Genomic DNA, 21,392 nt, shown 5'->3' with positions numbered 1-21,392 from the left:
CTTACATTTTGAAATGTGAAATATCTGTCATAAAGGCAGAGCACTTGGTTTCTGCATCTTAATTAAAAAGAAGAGATTTAGCTCAGACTGACTCTAAATCAACAGGCTTTGGATTATAAAATACTTTCATTGAGAGACAAGCTATTAATACTTGCTATCATGACTAGTCAATATTGAACAAAAGCTTTGCTTATAATATACATTTAAATATATTATATGTAAACATATTTACTTCAAATGCATATGGAACTGTCTTTGTGCAAGCATAATATAATTGACCCCATATAAAACATCAAGTGGGTACTTCAAAAGGCTTTTCTGTGAAAATAGGTTTGTGTAAATTATTTCATTATGTCTTATCCCACTGCTGTCTATGCACTTATAAAAACAATAAACGTTTAGAAAAATGTAAATTAAAGTTTCAGTCCTATATAACTTCTGCCATCTGAGATTGCTAATTGATATTTCAACCTGTGGCTTCAAACTATTTGTGAAATATTTTTATGCCATGATGATGCATACACATCTATTCAAACCATGGTATATTTATCTTACTTCTCTTTTTAGTTGGATGAAACAAGATAAAAGTTTACCATTTCTTTGCATTAAATCTCTTTTTAAATGTAATAAAAATGAATATCGATAATGCTAAGAAAAAAAATTCTGTGCTTGCTATCTCTTTTATTTGTATCAAATGCTTATTGTCCAAAAGTTTAGTATACTCTAGGCTTTTGATTTGTGATTTTGAGCCAGAAGTAATATGATAAAACTAGTTAATAATATTAAAAACATTTCTGGTTGCGTGTATTTTACATGTGTTCAGCATTGTATACAAATATATGTTTTCACATTTACTTTCACTTACATTTCTACATGCATTTCTCATTAGCAATCTGTGTGCTAAATAAGGCAAGTATTAACATTTTCAAATTAATTAACAATAGGCTGATGTTCAGAATTGTCAAATCACTTCGTTTGGCCGTGCACAAGAATCAGAGAAGGCAGAATTAGGAACTCTAAGCTCCTTTCTCCCTACCCAAAATCTTTCTATCACACGCAATTGATTATGGTGTTTCACAAATTTTAGTCATTTACAATCAATTAACAAATACTTAAAGTCCATGAAAAGCATAAAAGTAGTACTTTGCCTATGTTTGAAATGAGTGATAGCATACCTTCCCTCCATCTGGCTGGCCCCCAACCCCCCAACTTTTGTCCAGATGAACTTAAAATGGGAACATGTTTTCACATCACCTCTACTTACTTATCCATAACTTTGGTGTTTCCTTGATCACACACATCTTTGTTTGTAGGCAGCTCCACATCTGGAAGCTCGGGGGGTTGTGCAGCTGGCACGAAGTAAGTGCACACAAAAATGTCCATGGCTGATTTTTCTTGACAACACTCTTCAAACTTATCATTCTTTTTGGATAAATTGTCACAGAGTTTTACTGTGTGTTCAGGCAGCTACAAAACGAACAGTTAATTAAAAATAAGAATTACATAGGCTTACAAGCTTTGGCATCACATTTATGAAAGTCGGTATGAATACTCTCAGAAAGAAAATTGGTACAATATTTGGAGAGGCAATTTGTTAATATGTACTAAAAGTCTTAAAAATGTACAATTCTATTTTTAAGAATTTATACTTAGAAAATAATTATGGATAAAAGGACAACAACTATAAGGCTATTAAGTGCAACATTGCATTTTATTAAAATGTTTAAAAAAATCAACACAACCTAAATACAATAGACGATTAGTAAAATAAAAATATGCTGTGTCTAGGTAGATAGATGTAATACATGACATGGACGTAGGCAACAGAATCCTATTTAGCCATTATAAATCCTTATAGAAAAACATCTATTAACACAGACATGTGTTTTTAATGGAAAAAGACAAGGTGACACAATGTATCTATTACTGCAGAGATTGACAAGACCTTGGAGACTGACCTTCAGCTAAAGCAATTATTCAAATTTAAATCATTTTAAAGGATTATAAAAATGAAAAATGGTAAAAAAAATTTGAGATGGGCATCAAATTATAAAATGTGTAATAAAACAGAAGTAGCTCCTACCATTGTCCATTTGAAATGCAGTTAGTATAACCGAAGAATTGAATTTTAAATCATATTCAACTTAAATATATATGTTTAACTTTAATTATAATTAAATTTAAATGACCATATGTGGTAATGAATACCATACAGTGCAAGTAGCATAAGGTCTTGAGAATCAGATAATCTTATCTTTGCATGTGGAGTTTGCCACTTACTAGTTGTGTGGTCTCAAATTATTGACCCTTGCTAATCTTCTGTTTTCTCACCTGTACAGTGATGTTAAGAATTATTTATATTTCACAGGATACATGTGAGCATCTGTTAGGATACTGCATATGAAATAGAGCTTAGAAGAGGACCTGCCACTCAGTACTTGGCACTCAACACCTGGCACATGGTGATAATAATAATAAAGATTGTCTTACCTCTTTGGCCATACAATCTTCAGAGGCAGACTCACAGCATTTGGAGAGGATGTTAGTAACATCTTCAGCTAGTGGCAAAACATGCTCCAGATCAGCAGTAGGCACTTTTTGGGCTAACTTTATGAGATTGCTAAACAGTTAAAAGTAAATTTGTTAGCTTATCAACATTCTCAGTTTTCTTGGTTTCATGATGAACACGTTATTTGGAGACATAATATCACAGTTTCAACTCCTTGACCTCAAGAGATGCATGGGAGCATATCTGCCATGCAGTAGATCTTATGTACCCAAGACACAGACTCAAGATCAAGGGATCCCTAATGAATCTTTTCAAATTTTCAGCTCTCAAATGCAGCTCCTCTTCTTGCCAGATCTACATAGTGAAACATGTCTTTAAAATGTTAGATCCAAAGCATCAATGAAGAAATCACAAATGTCTCTTTCTCTCTATTCATAAGGCCAAGGTTGTATTGTTGTGGCCTCTCACAGAATTGTAAAAAGTGTGTTTTATAAATTCTTTTAGAAACCATAGAGACCTGTAGCTTTACACCACAGAGTTAATAAATGTTCATATTTTGGATGTGTAACCTTTAAATATTTTATTTGTGAATGATATGCTATACTATTCTCATATTTGTCTTTTTCACTTAATATACCAGGAATATCATTAAGTATTTTTTCTATATTAATATTCCTAATACATCATGAATATGATTAAATATTTTTAAAAATTGAGGTGAAAATGACATTAAATTTACTATCTTAACCATTTTTAAGGTATACATTCAGTATTTATATTTACATTGCTTTGCAACAGATCTCTAGAAATTTTGCTCATGCAAAACTAAAACTATACTAAACACTGATTTGCTCTGCTCCCACTTCCCCTCCATCATCCTCCAGTCCCTTGGCAACCACCTTTTTATTTTCTGTCTTTATGATTTTGATTACTTTAAATACTTCATATGAGTGGAATTATAGAGTATTTATCCTTTTGAGACTGGCATATTTAACTTAGCATAGTGAAAGTCCTCAAGGTTCATCCTTGTAGCATGTGACAGGATTTTCTTCTTTTTTCAGGCTACATAATATTCCATTGTATGTATATACCACATTGCCTTTATCCATTCATCTGTTGATGGACATAGGGGTTGCTTCCACCTCTTGGCTATTGTGAATAATTTTGCAGTGAACATGGAAGTGCAAATCTCTTTGAGATCCTGCTTTGAATTTTTAAGATATATACCCAGAAGTGGAATTGATGGTTTACATGTTAATTCTATTTTTAATGTTTTGAGGGACTTCCATACTGTTTTCCATAATGATTGCACCATTTTACATTCCTACCAACAGTTTACAACCATTCCAATTTCTATGCATCTTTGCTAATATTTGCCAATTTCTGTTCTTTTGATAGTGATTATCCTAATGGGTGTAAGGTGATACCTCACTGTGGTTATGGTTTGCATTTCTCCCATCCAATTATTATACAAACCAGGCCCGACCCTATTTAGCTTCTGAGATCAGATGAGATTGGGTGTGTTCAGAGTGGTATGGTGGTAGACTTGATTTGCATGTATCTTAAGGTTAGTGACGTTGAGCATCTTTTCATATGTTTATTGGACATTAGTATATTTCCTTTCAATAATTATTTATTCAAGCCTTTTATCCCTATCTTAATTAAGTTACTTGGTTTCTGTTGTTGAGTTATAGAAGTTTCTTGTATATTCCAAATGTTAAACCTTTATCAGATACATGATTTGCAAATATTTTCTCCATTCTGTAGGTTGCTTTTTTGCCCTGTTAATTGTATCATTTGATATGTAGAAGTTTTAAAGTTTGTTGTAGTTCTACTTGTTTCTTTATACTTTTGTTGCCTGTACTTGGGTGTCATATTCAAGAAATCATTGCCAAATCCAAAATCCTGAAAGCTTTTCTCCTATGTTTCCTTCTAGGAGTTTTATAGTTTTAGGTCTTAACATTTGGGTCTTCAATCCATTTTTGAATTAATTTTTATACATTATATAAAGTTCCAACCTCATTCTTTTGCATGGAGATATGTGATTTCTCTAGCACCATTTTTTGAAGAGACTATCTTTTAACCCCATTGTGTAATCTTGGCACTCTTGCTGAAAATCATTTGGCCATATATGCAAAAGTTTATTTCTGGACTCTCTAGTCTGTTCCATTGGCCTATATACCTGTCTTCATGCCAGCATCACACTGTCTTAATTACTGTTGCTTTGTAGAATGTTTTAAAATCAAAAGTGTTAGACCTTCAAGTTTGTTCTGTTTTCAAGATTATTTTGGCTACTTGGGAACTCTTGAGTATTTTAGGATGTTTTCTTCTATTTCTGCAGAAAATGGCATTAGGATTTTGATAGGGATTGCATTGAGTCTCTAGATTGCTCTCATTTAAGCAGTGTTAGGTCTTCCATACCACAAGCGTGTGATATCTTTCCATTTATTTCCATCTTTTTAGATTTTTTTTTTTTTTTTTTTTTTTTTTTTTTTTTTGAGATGGAATCTCACTCTGTTACCCAGGCTGGAGTGCAATGGCATGATCTCGACTCACTGCAACCTCTGCCTCTTGGGTTCCAGTGATTCTCCTGCCTCAGCCTCCTGAGTAGCTGGGACTACAGGTGCCACCACCCGCCTGGCTTAGTTTTGTATCTTTATTAGAGATGGTGTTTCACCACATTGGCCAGACTGGTCTCAAACTCCTGCCCTTGTGATCCACCCTCCTCGGCCTGCCAAAGTGCTGGGATTACAGGCATGATCCACCACACCCAGCTCTTTTTAGATTTCTTTTAGCAATGTTTTATAGTTTTCATTAAATATTTCTTTATTATATAATTTTAGCAATATATTATGTAATAACCAAGAGGCAGAAGCCATCCAATTGTCCGTTGACAGATGAATAAATAAAGAAAATATGGTATACACATACAGTGGATTATTATGTAGCCTTTAAAAAGTATATGTATATGTCATAATTAACTTGGAACATTTAGAAAATCTCTAATTTTTTAATGTAAAAAAGTGGTAGTAACATTTTGTAGCTAAATCTGTTCATAGCAAATGCTATTTCCTTTAAGTACATTTCTAGACATAAAGACAAGTATCATTTAATGACTAAGTAATATATATGGTGGCTTTATATTATAAATTCCCTCTGTTCTACCTGTCAAACACACTATCTCTATGTAAAAGGTAAGTTAAAGAAAGGACTAGAGAAACTGTCATTGAGTATTCAAGTAGTTCTGAGATAATTTTATATTTAAAGAACTCATGAAAGTAGTTTCTATTCCCATTACAGAGGCTTATTATGCATTGCTGGCAAGAAGTTCTTTGATTACCATTAGAGGAAAAAAGCTTGTAGGGCATAGTAGAAGGAGTTAAAGAGACTGTAAGTACTGAGGGAAAAAAGTTGGTAAATCTAGATGTTTGAGAAGGTATGAGAGAAGTGCAACACAGTAACTATCAAAATTAAAATACGAGTTAACAGTAGTCATACAAAAATCAAAGTGAAGGTTGCAAATATACGGTTGAAATGGTTTGGCTGTGTCCCCACACAAATTTCATCTTTAATTGTAACTTCCACAATTCCCACATGTGGGAGAAAGTCGGTGGGAGGTGATTGAATTATGGGGGTGGTCTTTCCTGAGCTGTTCTCATGATAGTGAATGAGTCTCACAAGATCTGATGGTTTTGAAAACAGGAGTTTCTCTGCACAAACTCTCTCTTTGCCTGCCACCATCCATGTAAGATATGATTTGCTCCTCCTTGCCTTTCACCATGATTGTGAGGCCTCCCCAGCCACCTGAAACTGTGAGTAATTAAATCTCTTTCTTTTGTAAATTGCCTAGTCTCAGGTATGTCTTTATCAGCAGCATGAAAACAGACTAATACAGTAAATTGGTACCAGGAGTGGGGTGCTGCTGAAAAGATACCGGAAAATGTGGAAGTGACTTTGGAACTGGGTAACAGGAAGAGGTTGGAACAGTTTGGAGGGCTCAAAAGAAGACAGGAAGATGTGGAAAAGTTTGAAACTTCCTAGAGACTTGTTGAATGGCTTTGCCCAAAATGCTAATAGCAACATGGACAATAAGGTCCAGGCTAAGGTGGTCTCAGATGGAAATGAGGAACTTTTTGGGAACTGGAGCAAAGGTGACCCTTGTTATGTATTAGCAAAGAGATTGGTGACATTTTGCCCCTGCCCTAGAGATCTGTGGAACTTTGAACTTGAGGAAAATGATTTAGGGTATCTGGCAGAAGAAATTTCCAAGCAGCAAAGCATTCAAGAGGTGATTTGAGTGCTGTTAAAGGCATTCAGTTTCAAAAGGTAAGCAGAGCATACAAGTTCAGAAAACTTGCAGGCAGACAATGCGATAGAAAAGAAAAGCCCATTTTATGAGGAGAAATTCAAGCTGGCTGCAGAAATTTGCATAAGTAACAAGGAACTGAATGTTAATCCCTAGGACAATAGGGAAAATGTATTCAAGGCATGTCAGAAGTCTTCACAGCAGCCCATCATATCACAGGCCTGGAGACCTAGGAGGAAAAAGTGGTTTCGTGGACCAGGCTCAGGGTTCCCATGCTGTGTGCAATCTAGGGATGTGGTGCCCTGTGTCTCAGCTGCTCCAGCCATGACTGAAAGGGGCCAATGTAGAGCTCGGGCCATGGCTTCAGAGGGTGCAAGCCTCAAGTCTTGGCAGCTTCCATGTGGTATTGAACCTGTGGGTGCACAGAAGTCAACAGCTGGGGTTTGGGAACTTCTGCCTAGATTTCAGAGGATGTATGGAAACACTTGGATGTCCAGGAAGAGGTTTGCTGCAGGGGCAGGGTTCTCATGGAGAACTTCTGCTATGGCAGTGCAGAAGGGAAATGTGGGTGTGGAGCTTCCAAATAGAGTCCCTACTGGGGCACTGCTTTGTGGATCTGTGAGAAGAGGGCCACCATTCTCCAGACCCCAGAATGGTAGATCTACTGACAGCTTGCACTGTGCACCTGGAAAAGCCACAGCTGCTCAATGCGAGCCTTTGAAAGCAGTTGGGAGGGAGGCTGTCTCCTGCAAAGTCACAGAGGCGGAGCTGCCCAAGACCATGGGAATCCACCTGTTGCATCAGCATGACCTGGATATGAGACATGGAGTCAAAGGAGATCATTTTGGACCTTTAAGATTTGACTGCCTCACTGGATTTTGAACGTGCATGGGGCCTGTAGCCCCTTTGTTTTGGCCAATTTCTCCCATTTGTAATGACTGCATTTACCCAGTGCCTATACCCCCATTGTATCTAGAAAGTAGCTAGCTTGCTTTTGATTTTACAGGCTCATAGGCAGAAGGGACTTGCCTTGTCTTGGATGAGACATTGTACTGTGGACTTTTGAGTTAATGCTGAAGTGAGTTAAGACTTTGGGAGACTGTTGGGAAGGCATGATTTGTTTTGAAATGTGAGGACATGAGATTTGGAAGGTGACAGGGGTGGGATGATATGGTTTGGCTGTGTCCCCACACAAACCTCATCCTGAATTATAACTCCCACGATTTCCACATGTCATGGGAGGAATCCAGTGGGAGGTGACTGATTTATTGGGGTGGGCCTTTCCTGTGCTGTTCTCATGATAGTGAATGAGTCTCATGAGATCTGATGGTTTTAAAAACAGGAGTTTCTCTGCACAAGCTCCCTCTTTGCCTGCTGCCATCCACGCAAGATGTGACTTGCTCCTCCTTGCTTTCCACCATGATTGTGAGGCCTTCCCAGCATGTGGAATTGTTAGTCCAATTAAACCTCTTTCTTTTGTAAATTCCCCGGTTTCAGGTATGTCTTTGTCAGCAGAGTGAAAATAGACTAATACAACAGTAGATAACTAATGAGAATAAATTAATGAAGGGCAAGAGATATATACTATATAGCACAAGTCTTCATACAACAAGTAAGATTTCAGATGTCTCATTCCAAGATAAATTGCGCAAGGCAAATAGTAAGTAATAAACAAAAAGGTTGTGGTTTTGTTTGTTTGTTTGTTTTTGTTTTTTGCTTTTTTGTTTGTAACATTTGCTAATATGAACACTGAAAAAATATTTTCTAGTGGTCAACTATATGGAAAAGATTGATTAAAAGAAAATCTCATGTTTTATGACATAAACTTTTTCCTTATTGTTCATAACCTGTATAGAGAAAAGAAAAGAAGAATTTGGCCAGACTTTTGAAGATTATTGGAGCTGAAAAGTCTATGTTATGTCCTTCAATATAGGCATCTTCTTAAAAATCCCTAAAATTATGGAGAGATAGTGCAGAACCAAACATCTAAATATGACAATAGCACTTAATCCTTACCTGAGCCTTGATTTCTTCTCCCCATAAGCAGCATATTGTGAACAGACTCTATTTGACAGAGTGGTGAGAAGTGATAAATATTTAAGCTGGAGTCTCTAGAAAACAAGTGAAAGAATCTCATTAGATGGTCAAGATTCATTGAATATTGTATAAATGGCAAATAGGGACTATTAATTTCATGATTTTTTAATGACTAGGAAACTGAACACTGACAAAAGGAACTTATTGATATTACTTTTCCAGAGGTATTACTTTTATTTTCCAATTAAGAAGATGCAAGGGAGGCATTTTAGAAACTTTTACTGATTATAAAATCTCAATTCCTACCATTATCTAAAAGGAATGCTATCAGAAGAAAAAAACATAAACATGTAATAAGTAAAATGGGACATACCTCCTTCAAAAAGCATACGGTTGGGCTTTCAGAGGTACAGCAGGACCCTACCATAGAAAGATAATTCTTGGTGTAACTAACTAAAAGTGACAGAGGAGCTTGTCCATAATTAGTGGAATATTCCCACATAAATCTGTGGAGGAAAAAATAGAATTGGTCAAAAAATTTGTGAATAAACAAAATCTACTTTGTTATTTGAGACAGTGTCTTGCCCTGTCATCCAGGCTGGAGTACACTGGTATAATCATAGCTCACTCAACTTCCTGGGCTCAAGTGATCCTCTTGCTTCAGCTTTCTGAGTAGCTGGGACTACAGGTGTATGCCACTATGCTCATCTAATTTTTAAATTTCTTGTAGAAATTAGGTCTCACTAATTGGCGCAGGTTGGTCTTGAACTCCTGGGCTCAAGTGATCCTCCCACCTCAGCCTCTCAAAGTGCTAGGATTACAGATGTGAGTCACCATGCTTGGCCCCAAAAACCTGCTTTTTAGGAAGTATTTTGATGGAGAAAAGATATATGTTACATTAATTTATAGTTTTAATATCTAAAAAACACTAAGAATTTAGAGAAAAGGTTGTAATACTGCACTATTAATTAGAATATTCTAATGAGAATAAATTAATGAAGGGCAAGAGATATATTCTCTCTATATATATAGTATATATATATATATCTAAAAACAGATTTACAAATTTCTATGTGGTTTGTGTGAAAGGAGGGGCCATTCGTCCCTTTATTCACTTCATGTCTAGTCAGGTGAATCACCCATGGTAGCTGCTTGTTAATTAAGCTGCTAATTGAATTAATTAAAATGAGTGTAATTACTAGATTTATTTTTCCTTATTTATCTCAGTTTATTATTTTAGATAATTATTATGCATAGATTACTTATTTGTTGGAATAAATAATTTCTGTTTCTGAGAATAGATGTCTTTATGGATATATGAGAGACTCGGAAATTTTGGGCAACATCCTCTTTGAAAATTGACAGGAGCTCACGCCTGTAATCCCAGCACTTTGGGAGGCCGAGGTGGGTGGATCACCTGAGGTCGGGAGTTCGAGACCAGCCTGACCAACATGGAGAAACCCCATCTCTACTAAAAATACAAAATTAGCCGGGCGTGGTGGCACATGCCTATAATCCCAGCTACTACAGAGGCTGAGGCAGGAGAATTGCTGGAACCTGGGAGGCAGAGGTTGCGGTGAGCCGAGATCGTGCCGTTGCACTCCAGCCTAGGCCACAAGAGTGAAACTCCGTCTCAAAAAAAAAAAGAAAGAAAGAAAGAAAGAAAATTGACAGGAATGAGCAATCCTACTAATTTTTACAATTTGTGACCACTTTGAATGACATTGCTTCTGGTTTTTGAATATGTATATATTTCTTATTTTAATAAATGTATTTTCCCCCGGTTTTGTTCATTTTTGTGATCTTCCAAGACTAACAGAAAGAATCAGTTTATAATCTGGCCCCTTATGCATGTTAAACAATAAAAATTTCCAGGTTACATGTTTACTTGATGTAGTAGATGTGTCATGTTCACATGTACATCTCACCTGTTTCTGGGATGTATAGGAGTGAAGAGAGAAGCTGTTTATTTTTTATGCTTTACTGGACATTAAGTATTTAAAATGTGTACAGCAATAGAACTGCTTCTATCATGTGACATACGCAATGATCCTTAGCATCAGGGAAATCACCACAGGGGCTGTCAAATATTTGAAAGTATATCCTGTGGACAGGAGACTCAAGTGATTCTGATTAAGATAATAGGATGAGGGTTAGTAAGAGTTTGGGAAAATTGATTTTATCTCTGAGAAAGGCATTCTCTAAACTCAACAGCAAAGGGAAGATGGGCTGCCTTGGATGACAGTCAAGTTACCATAATTTGTTCAGATTGCTATAGAAGAGGTGTTTCCACAGAGTTGGGAGTTAGAGTCATGTCTGATATTTTAGGCCCTAAAGTTCTATTTATGATGAAAGCGCTCACTTATCAGCAAATCCCTTTGGATCTTTCCTGAATGCCTCACAGATTTCATCATTTGTGGGTTCCACGTAGGTAGGGAATTCTTGTGGCTGGTGCTTCAGAGCAGCCATACAGAGCTTTCGTTCCAGGCCCTCTTTGGTGCAGCACTCAGCAGTGCCTGGGTGAACAGGGAATGGAGAGTCACTTTCACAGGACTTGGCAGACAGTGCTGAGGTCTGGAAGAGAAGAAAAAAGGAAACTCATATATATATGTAAATTTCCAGGCTCCTAGACTTCCATTTAATATAATATCTTAGCCTATAATTAGAAAATTCTCATTTGTAACTATGTATTCATGCCAAGGGCTCCATGAGGTGATTTTTTTTTTTTTAACATGACAAGTTGTACGATTATTGGCAAGTATAGGATCTTATTTATGTTAATAAATGACTCCTCAGAGTAGAACAAAAATAGAACTTTGAATAATAAATGGACAGTGTTTATCTGATTAGAGATATTAGAATTGTATTCTCTAGCCCAGTGTTCCTCCATGGGGATATTAACATCTCTGAGGGTGAGAGGGTCATTTGAAAAAGCTCCACTGGTGATTCTGTCATCATCTCCCACCTGCTTTCTGCTGCAAATGCCCCATTAAGAGTGAGGAGGACCTCCCTCTGTTTATTAAACGAGCTGTCCTCCCCTCCCTTTATGAAATAAGCAGACTCTTCATTGCTGGCTCCCATAACTTTCTACATTATTTGCATTCTCTTACCTAACGATTTTTGAACCTGCTTTTGCATCAGAATTACACATAGAGTGCATAAAATAAAAAATGCTTTGGTTGCACAACACAAAAATTCTGTTTCAGTAGGTCAAAAATAGGACCAGAAAATCTGTTTTTCCCAAAGCTCCAAGATTCATGTGCAGGTGTAGTGTAGGTTGAAAACCACTGATGCACCTGCATTTACTGCTTCAGCAATGCTACACTGATCCCTGTGAGCAGACTAAGCACCATCAAAGCAATCGTAGCATCAAAATGCTCTTTTTGGAAAGAATTTCATATTTGAAGTTAAAATCTAAAATAGAGTCACCACAGAGGAAAAAAGAATAGAAATAGTCATCATGGAAAAAATTACTTTGGGATTTATATGGGAAACAGTACTTTGACATTCTTATACTTAATTTATAAGCGAGTCATCTTTTGAAGGTAAAATTTTGAAAAATCTTTTCTACCAGTGAAGGATGGCAACGTGATAAATTATTTATGTAAACTAACTTCTCACCATCTTCCATACCATCCTTTCATCAGATTCGGAGAGGTTAAAAATTATACTCTTTCTCTCTTTTTCATCCTCTCTTTTCATTCCATCTTTTTCCTTTCCGTTCATTTCCCTGGCAACCCTTCCTTTTGCCTTTTTAAAGTTATCTTCTTTCAAGTAAAAAAAGGTTGACAAAATTTCGAAACACTTTTCAAAAATGTTTTGAACAAGCAGGAGAAAGAGAAATATATCATGCAAAAAATATCAATGTCATATCTGTTCTCTTACACTCTAGGATTGTAGAGACAGATCATATCTCTGATTAAGGGATGTATTAGCAAATACATTAGCAAATATGCATTAGTAAATACATAAGATAAAAATGTGCTCTGTTATGTTGACCACGGTTGATGATTTGATGCTTTTGTAGTTTAAGGTGGTACAGAAGCTCAGGTTGAAATAAAAAATATGCATGAACTTGTTGGTGGAAGAAAAGGATTATAAAATTCTGAAAAAATAATAAGGGACAGGTAAAGCAATTAATGGCTAAGAATATTCGTTGTGTAGAATCTGTTCTAATCAGATCTTTGGAACATTTTTTTCTGTATGACATCTGCTGAAGGCTTGAACAGTGAGACAAATCTGTCTGTAAAAACCTTTATCAAAATGCATCTAAATGTCATTTGCATCAGGCCTGACGACTGCATTAATAAATTGCTGAAACTCCTTAGATTTAACCCTTTTCATTTCAGCATTTTAACTTTTGCATAAGTGCTATAGGGGAGAAACCTAGAATTTAGTTTTGTGCATATAGGGCAACTTTTGAATCCTCCTCCCAAATGTGAAACCAACATTAAATTATTCTGGAGCACTTGGTACCAGTCTTGGCATGATAATAAAAGAGGATAAAGCTATGATCAGGTTTTTAAGCTATACACAATATTTTAGGATTATTTCAAGAGGTTCATGAGCTGATATATATATGCATATATTTAATTATCTAACAATATATTTAAAAATATGTATACACATATATATTTAATTTCAGTAGTTTTGGGAGAACAAAACTATTTGGTTTTTGGTTACATGGCTAAGCTCTTTCGGGGTGATTTCTGAGATTTTGGTGCACCTATCGTCAGAGCAGTATACACTGTACCCAATGTATAGTTTTTTATCCCTTGCCCCCTTCACCCTTCCCTGCAAATTCCCAAAGTCCATTGTGTCCTTCTTATGCCTTTGCATACTCGTAGCTTAGCTCCCACTTATAAGTGACAACATACGCTATTTGGGTTTTCATTTCTGAGTTACTTCACTTAGAATTATGATCCATGGGCTGATATTTGAGAAGATCAAATGTATGGTGATAAAAACTTAGGTTTTAGAGTCATATCTGGATTTGTATTTTGTAACTGCTTCTTTCTAGCAATGTATATTTAATATTTAATATGACCCAGTTTTCTCATTTGAACCTTGTAGCAATAATGGGTAACATTGACTCTTTATGTTAGAATAAACCGGGCTCTAAAGACAACAGGCTTCATATTTCCCCAAAACTAGGAGTAAGTGGAGTTGCTGTCTAAAACTTTTTCAACACATGGTATAAAAGCCTATTTTGGCTTACGTCTCTGGGCTGCCACAGAGACGGCCAACCACAGAAACCTACCCTGGTGTCATAGCAGTCAGGGTCAGCCCCTTCCGCACAGCAGGCTTCTGTCAAGGAGACAACTTCCTTCACAAGCTGGCTGACCTGTTCAAACGTGCCACTGGGAAATTTTCTACTGTACAGAACTAGTGACCTGAGGGGAAAATAAGACAATATATCAATTAGAACTGAAACTTTTTTTTTTTTTTTTTTTGATACAGAGTCTTGCTCTGTTGCCCAGGGTGGAGTACAGTGGTGCGATCTCAGCTCACTGCAATCTCCGCCTCCTGGGTTCAAGCGATTCACCTGCCTCAGCCTCCTGAGTAGCTGAGACTACAGGTGCGCACCACCACGCCTCGCCTGGCTAATTTTTGTATTTTTAGTAGAGACAGGGTTTCATCATGTTGGCCAGGATGGTCTAGATCTCTTGACCTTGTGATCTGCCCTCCTCGGCCTCCCAAAGTGCTGGGATTACAGGCGTGAGCCACTGTGCCCGACCAGAACTGAAACTTTTTTTTTACATTTTGGCGCATAAATACGAAACCTGTTCAATGTTTAAATGAAGTATTGTAAACATTTACTTCTGTATTTGACCACTGAAAAAAATGAGGTTTAATTTAAAAAGCAGTTTTTGTTCTAGGCAAATTTATCTTGGAAAGCAGTAGAAATTGAACTTAGGGCTTCCATCAAACCAGTCTGGTATTGTCCTTATTAAGCTTCCTCAAATGTACTTGCTCTGCACCTCATTGCCTTGGTTTCCCAGATTCCTGGAATGTACTACTGCATTTTAGTTGAAATTAGAAAGCTATGCTTTACGTATTATCTTTGAACTCATTTATAAGCTTACTGGTGACAAATTCTTAGACTGTGGTAACAAAAGGTCAACTGGAATCTCTGGCTGTCCTTAATTTGCTTGACTCCTGTGCCTACATTGGGCCTGGGGCTCTATCCTCTTACTCTTGGCAAGGATTCAGGATTAACCTCCATGCTGAGTCAAAGTTACCTCACACTCAGTTTTGTCCAAGATCAAATCACCAAGAGAGGGAGTGTCTACTGCACACTTACAAAGATGTGAAGTCCTCCTTTCCCAGTTGGGTGAATTCCTTGCAGACTTTATTCTTTTCATAATCCCGGCCTAGGAGGCAGAAATAGAAAGATTTGTATGTTTCCCCTTTTGATGACTATTATGTTACATGTACTTGTATAAAGTGATCTTCCATGTGGCCTACGGTGAAAGTCGCATTTTCTCAATGTTTATATGCAATTTCATATTTTGGGAGCCTTTCTAGCTCTTCTCTCACATCAGGCCACAATTTTATGGCATTCTGTTATATTTTAGTCACCAGAAGAACCAAAGGAGAGAGTAAACTAATACTGAATGTAGGTGAGTCAAATGACACATGTCGACTAGTGAGTTGGAAGCTATTGATATGGCAACTGTTAGGTCCTATCTTTATAATGATACCTAAAAGAGAATTTTTCTCCTTCCCTCCCTCCTTCCCACCCTGCTTCCTCCCTTCTTTGTTTTATTGTCTCAGTTTTACCTAAGTCCTGAAAAGAAAAAAAGAACAAAGGAGGTACAAGAGTTAGTGCTGCCACCTGTGCTCTGCTACTTGGCTCCTGGCTGTCTAAGGGAAAGCTACGAATTCATCTGGGGACAAGGTGGAAATCAGGTAAAGAATATTTTGGACAAAGTTAGTGTGGTGAGTCTGGGGGATGGTGGGTAGTGTTTCCTTTCACTTTCACATAGTGATAAGGGCTTCAGGACACCACTCAGCGCTTGACAGGGGACTCTTGGAGTTTGGGGTGTAATGGACAGGAGTCTGATTCAGGCTGGAGAACTCTAGAGGGCGATGGGCTTGCTAAGTGGCTTGGAGAACAAGGTAGAGGACTGGGTGGGAAGCTGTCATGTGACCTGCAGACCTGATGTAGCTCAAGCAGGAGAGTGAGCTAGCCAGGAGTTATCTTAAACATATTTCCCCCATCCCAGCTCCATCCCTCAAAAAGTGCTATTTACAGAGCAGTGACTGCCAACAGTTGGGTCTCTGTGTGGAGGTAGGCAATTTGAAAACCGGGGGCCCAAAGCAGAGGCTTAAGATGCCAGCTGCATATTCGAGATATCCAGGAATAACGAGGGAGAGAGATCACCAAAGAACACAGTAAGAGAAAACGGGCAGCTTTGCACACCTTCATAACCAGAGGAGACAACCTTGGCTCACCATGCTGCCCACTGAAATTTTTGTCCATTGAATTGAGTTTTTCCTGCTACTATCTCTCTTACTAGCTTCTCCTTTCCTGTGTTATCCCTGGAGGAGCTAGAAGCAACCTAGAGAGTAGGAGGAAGCAGGAAAAGAGAATAGGCAAAGAGGACGAGAGGCAGGTATCTGTGTCCCCCTTTCCCACCACAGGCAACAGGACTGAAACAGTCCTGAATGGGGGACTAGCTTCAACTTTCAATGAATTAAAACATTTTTGACTATTAAATACAACTAGGCATTCTCATGATGAAATGACATTGGTATTTGAGAGGGAACAGAAAAATCACAGGACCTTCTCTTGAGTTCATTCATGCTACAGGGAAGAGCTAGTTACTGCAGAGGGAGAAGAGTTCTTTACTAATCATGAGACCTTCTGGTTCAGCATGTCTATCACATATATGATGAACACATCACATATATGAGAACACATCAGTCAGCGTTCTCCTAACCTGACTCATGATTTATGCAAATAAGCCCAGGAAATTTCCCTCCTGTGATGTTATATCTTCTGGAAAAATGTAGGAAGTATGTAAATGGCCTACTCTCTGTTTTAAGTGGGTTTAACTTTTAGTGGTTTGTTCTTCTCACTTTAAATGTTGGGAAAGTCATCTCAGGTGACATGATGGTAACTGCTGTCAGGCGTTAATCCCAAAGATGTCCTCTCCTCTCTAACAGTTACAATTCTATGGAAGACTACGTAAACATATGCCTGGGTGGAAATTTCTATTTGATGGCTTGCAGCGGAGGTGGTGGTGATTGAATACAAACTTGAAAGGGTCGAATTTTTTTTTTTAAGATTCTCTTTAGGACTCATCAGATTAATGTCACCTGCTTAATGTCAGATTGACTGTAAAGGAAGCAGTTGCAGCATGTAATTTTTTGGATGGATGTCCCCCAAAATATTTCTGAGGTAAGAAAAGTCAGATTTGATAATTGTGAGAGAAAGACATTCTTCAGTAGCACTTTTTACCAAGAGACTTACTCAATCACCCTCAAAACCGCCTGGAAGGTGGAAAAGAACACGCATACCTGAATCCTGAGTCTGATGTTATTCTGGCAACTAGGACAAGGCCGTAGAGTTGATAAAGCTAATTGTCAGTGGAACCAAAACAGCCACTTGCAACAAACCTCTGTTATGTCTGAGAACCTTCACATCAAGTACATTTTCTGAAATGTATTGATTAGTTTACAAGGTTGGATATTGTGACACGTTCCAAAGGTTAAGCAAGGCAGAAAACTTCCATTATTCATTAATGGTATTCTATGGAATTGAAGACTAGAACACAGAGAAAAAGAATTGGGGCTGGAACTGTCCTTATGTGGTGATGAGCTGTACTTACGATGTCAATAGTTGTTTTAGTTTGCTTCTAAAGCAGAGGTAGGAAAAATGGCTGGCAGTTATATGGCAGTAGATTTTAGTTCAGTGTAAGCAATCTTTATTCCAACTGTGGCTATTTTATAACTGAAATGAAATCAGCCTTTTGAAGAGGTGAGTTTGTTTTATCATTGTAAATATCAAAATAGATTTAAATAACCATATATTGTAAAGATCCCTGAATTTAGTACAATGTATCCTGATCATCTATAAGATCACTTGCTGGGGATTATAAACTCGTCTCTTAAAAACAGTGACAGATTATAAGGAATATTTTTTCCCATGGCTTACTGTGTTTTAAGACACACACAAAATAGCTCTAATAAGAACTTCTTTTCCTTATAATAAATAGGAGCTAAGTTTGTTTAAATTTACCCTACAAAATGGAAGAAGTTATTTTTATTAGTACTTCTCTTGTGACCATTCAATAATATGCAAAGTGAAATCCTGTATTCAAATGGGGTACCCCCGAAGAACATTTTGAGAAACATTTTGTTTCTAACCTTCCAGATTCTGATTTCTCATTTCACTAAAAATGTAATGTTTCATTTCATATATCATGGGAATGTGAGTGTGCATATGAAGGTAGTGTAAATGGGCATTGCATGTTATCTCATTAAATCATTTGAATTGAATTAACTATTTGTGTTTGCACACAACACTTTAGAATTCATGGGCATTATATACTGCTTTAGTTAGAATGCAAACTGATGAGAGAAAAGTTGGAAACTAGATGGACTGTATAAGGCTTAAAGTGGTTTTGAAACTATTGTTGCTGGAACATTCAGCCTTGGGCATAACAGGAAGCAATGGAGGAAGCTCAAGAGGGATATTGAGAAAGCTCAGAATTAGAATATAAAAATAACCTGTAGAGGAAGCCATTGCACCATGATCTTTCAGGTGAACTACCCAAAATGCACTTCTGATAAAATAATTTTATAAATGTATTTGTCCAAAGAGAAGATATCTAGCTTACAAGAGAAAGCCAATGTATGTTAATCATTGTCTCAATTTGCAAATATAGCAAATAAATACTAAAGTTAATTTGCAATGTGATTATTACGAATTGATTCCCCATTCCATAGAATACTGCTTAATAAATGTTTTTAGTGTAAAACCAGTTGAGCCCACTCCAATTCATACAGTTAAATCCTGTCTCAAATGAACTGTAAATTATATGCTCTGTTTTCAAATGTACCATTTGGTTATAAAGAGGTGATTTGGACTTTGATATGGCCCTAGTAAATATTGGCATAATCTTAGTGACTCTGATGAAATCACTTTCACATCAAGTGACCCCCCACAGTACTAAGTGTTTACTAATTTCACCAACAGAATTTTTGCCTTTTGTGATAGCATGTACCACTTTTTATCTATATTGTGAAACATTCTGGTAAGTCTTGTTTAATTCTGAACTTTTGAAAGCCAGTGTGATTTATTTTCAGGAAATCTTTGCTGCTTCAGGCACCTTACCTCTGCCAACAGAGTTGACAATATTCATTCATACATGCAACAGATATTTTGTGAGGTTTACTTTGTGCCAGGCATTGGGTTCAATATTGAATTTGAACATACAGTGGAGCCCAAAATAGACTCATCCTTGCCCTCATGTAACTTTCGTTCCAATGGGGATCGCTAATAAGATACTGTCTTGTTACACAGTTTATTACAGTAGGTATTTGCATGCCTTCACTATTACTAGTCTTTCACTAAAACCTAATTTGGCTCCCTAGAACAGTTATTTGTATACCAGGAACATAAATGGATCCTAAATAACAATGACATAAATAAGTGCTTATATAGGATGCTGGAATTGTCTCAAGTTGCTGTTTTCCTATTGTGTTCTGGAGAATCATGGGCTTTAACAGCTCTGTTGGGCATTTTATATTTTCACAATTTCATTTCTTTGACATTTTTATTTCTATTCTGTACTGACAGAAAAGTTCAGTATATCTGTTAGTATTTTTAAAAATAAATTTACCTTTTAAGAATATGGTTTGCAGTGTTTATTCAAACTAGTCAGGCATGATATTGTTGATTTCACAGTAGTGAATTTACTTAAATAGTAAACATTATTGAGTTGGTTTAGGAAGCTGATCTGGTTATAAGAGATTTCTATATGACTAGAAATATTGCCAATGAAAAAGTGTGAGCTTGAGTCAACGGAAAGAAATTCAACACTTTTAATACTAAACCCAGAGACCCACATGACATCTATAGATAAACTAATCTAGAAGTTAACGGTACCTCGTAGGATGATATCAGTGGAACAAATTGAGCGTCTTTTCAGACTTTGAAAATTCAAACACAAGTGAAAACAGCAAAAGATACATAGTCATTGGGTTAATTACTCAGAAACTGCAACTGCCATAGGAGGCAGCATCACAGACTCACTCAAACTAATGTCCTTGGGTTCACCTCGGGTGGTTGCCTGTCCTTTGTGACACTCACCAAAGTCCCAGAGGAAGTATTTTTTTTTTTCTCCATGCATCTCATCCCACCTCTCTTTCCTTTTGTGGGTTGGTTACCTCCTCATCTATAATTGGTTTTGTAAGGGTAAAGAGAGGAGGGGTTTCTCTCTTCCACTTCTGGGATGGGTAAAGATGATATTCCCTGCATTTAACTTGGAAGCTCAGAATACATTGAAGCACTTAGGTTCTAAAGCAATATAAGAAAAAATGATAATAACACCATGATAACAATTAACATTTGAGTGCCAACAATTTGGTGGTACGATTTTAAATATTTGACATATATTACCTGCTTTAATCCTCACAAAAAAGCTATGAGGTTTGTGGTTATCACAGTTTACATCCCACGTTTACTACCTATTTTTATGCATCATTTTAAGAACTTCATTTCTGTATTTAAATTATTTCTATGAAAATTGTACTTTAACTTCTAAATAACATATAACTTTTTGAGCACATTTTGTCCGTGAGTTAGATCATTACTCTATTGAAATTTGGTGCTCTTCTTTTTATGGTATCGAAAGATTCATTATTATTCATGCCTGTCTAAAATCTTAATCTCAGACTATCAGTCCTGGAAGTCATTCTTATTCTTCATTTTCTCTCTTTTTTTAAAAAAAAGGTGTGCAGGGTTTGGCACAGGAAAACAGAAAGGTAAGCAGGTTGGTTGAAAGACTCAGGCGCTTTGGTCTTAGTAGTGACAGAGGCGCTTTGGTCTTAGTAGCGACAGAGACTTGAAGTAATACTCACTACATGTTTGCTGATAGATCTTATAAAGGAGGCATATACTAATATTCCCTTTAAGCAAAATTGTCCTTATTTTCCATGAAAGCTCTTTCAGGGAAAAGCTCATGTCTAAATTTTTAGGTCCTGGATGCTTGGCACAATTCTGGACATTCCCATAAAAGTCACTTCATTAAGCAAGTATTCTAAAATCTGAAGAAAGTATCATTCATCAAGGAATGGCACAGTCATAGTTCCACATGGCACTCCTTTGATAAGGTGATATAAACAGTAAGTGGTGGAGATTCTGACTCTCTGGCTAGCTGCATATGATCTATCTCAATTAAAACTTGAGAAAACGTCAACTCAAAATGGATTAAAGGCTTAAATGTAAGACCTGACACTATTAAATGAATACAAGAAAACATAGGGGAAAAACTTCATGATGTTGGTCTAGGCAATGAGTTTTTTTGG

The 21,392-nt window shown here is 36.8% G+C and overlaps 1 protein-coding gene across 2 annotated transcripts in view; it reads right to left on the bottom strand.

Annotated features, from left to right (window-relative positions):
• Positions 1-21,392, bottom strand: part of GC (GC vitamin D binding protein) — a 68,957-nt gene that overhangs the window by 13,898 nt on the left and 33,667 nt on the right. For both annotated transcript variants that reach the window (XM_023190251.1, XM_023190253.1), the window contains exons 3-9: positions 15,157-15,226; positions 14,113-14,245; positions 11,215-11,426; positions 9,226-9,358; positions 8,832-8,926; positions 2,491-2,620; positions 1,265-1,467 (exon numbers count right to left, since the gene is read on the bottom strand). In XM_023190251.1, coding sequence (XP_023046019.1) covers positions 1,265-1,467; positions 2,491-2,620; positions 8,832-8,926; positions 9,226-9,358; positions 11,215-11,426; positions 14,113-14,245; positions 15,157-15,226 — 976 coding nt within the window. The remainder of the gene's footprint in view (positions 1-1,264; positions 1,468-2,490; positions 2,621-8,831; positions 8,927-9,225; positions 9,359-11,214; positions 11,427-14,112; positions 14,246-15,156; positions 15,227-21,392) is intronic.

Source organism: Piliocolobus tephrosceles, chromosome 3 (genome assembly GCF_002776525.5).
Source record: "Piliocolobus tephrosceles isolate RC106 chromosome 3, ASM277652v3, whole genome shotgun sequence".
Classification (NCBI taxonomy): Eukaryota; Metazoa; Chordata; class Mammalia; order Primates; family Cercopithecidae; genus Piliocolobus; species Piliocolobus tephrosceles.
This window is presented reverse-complemented; position numbering and strand designations above follow the sequence as displayed.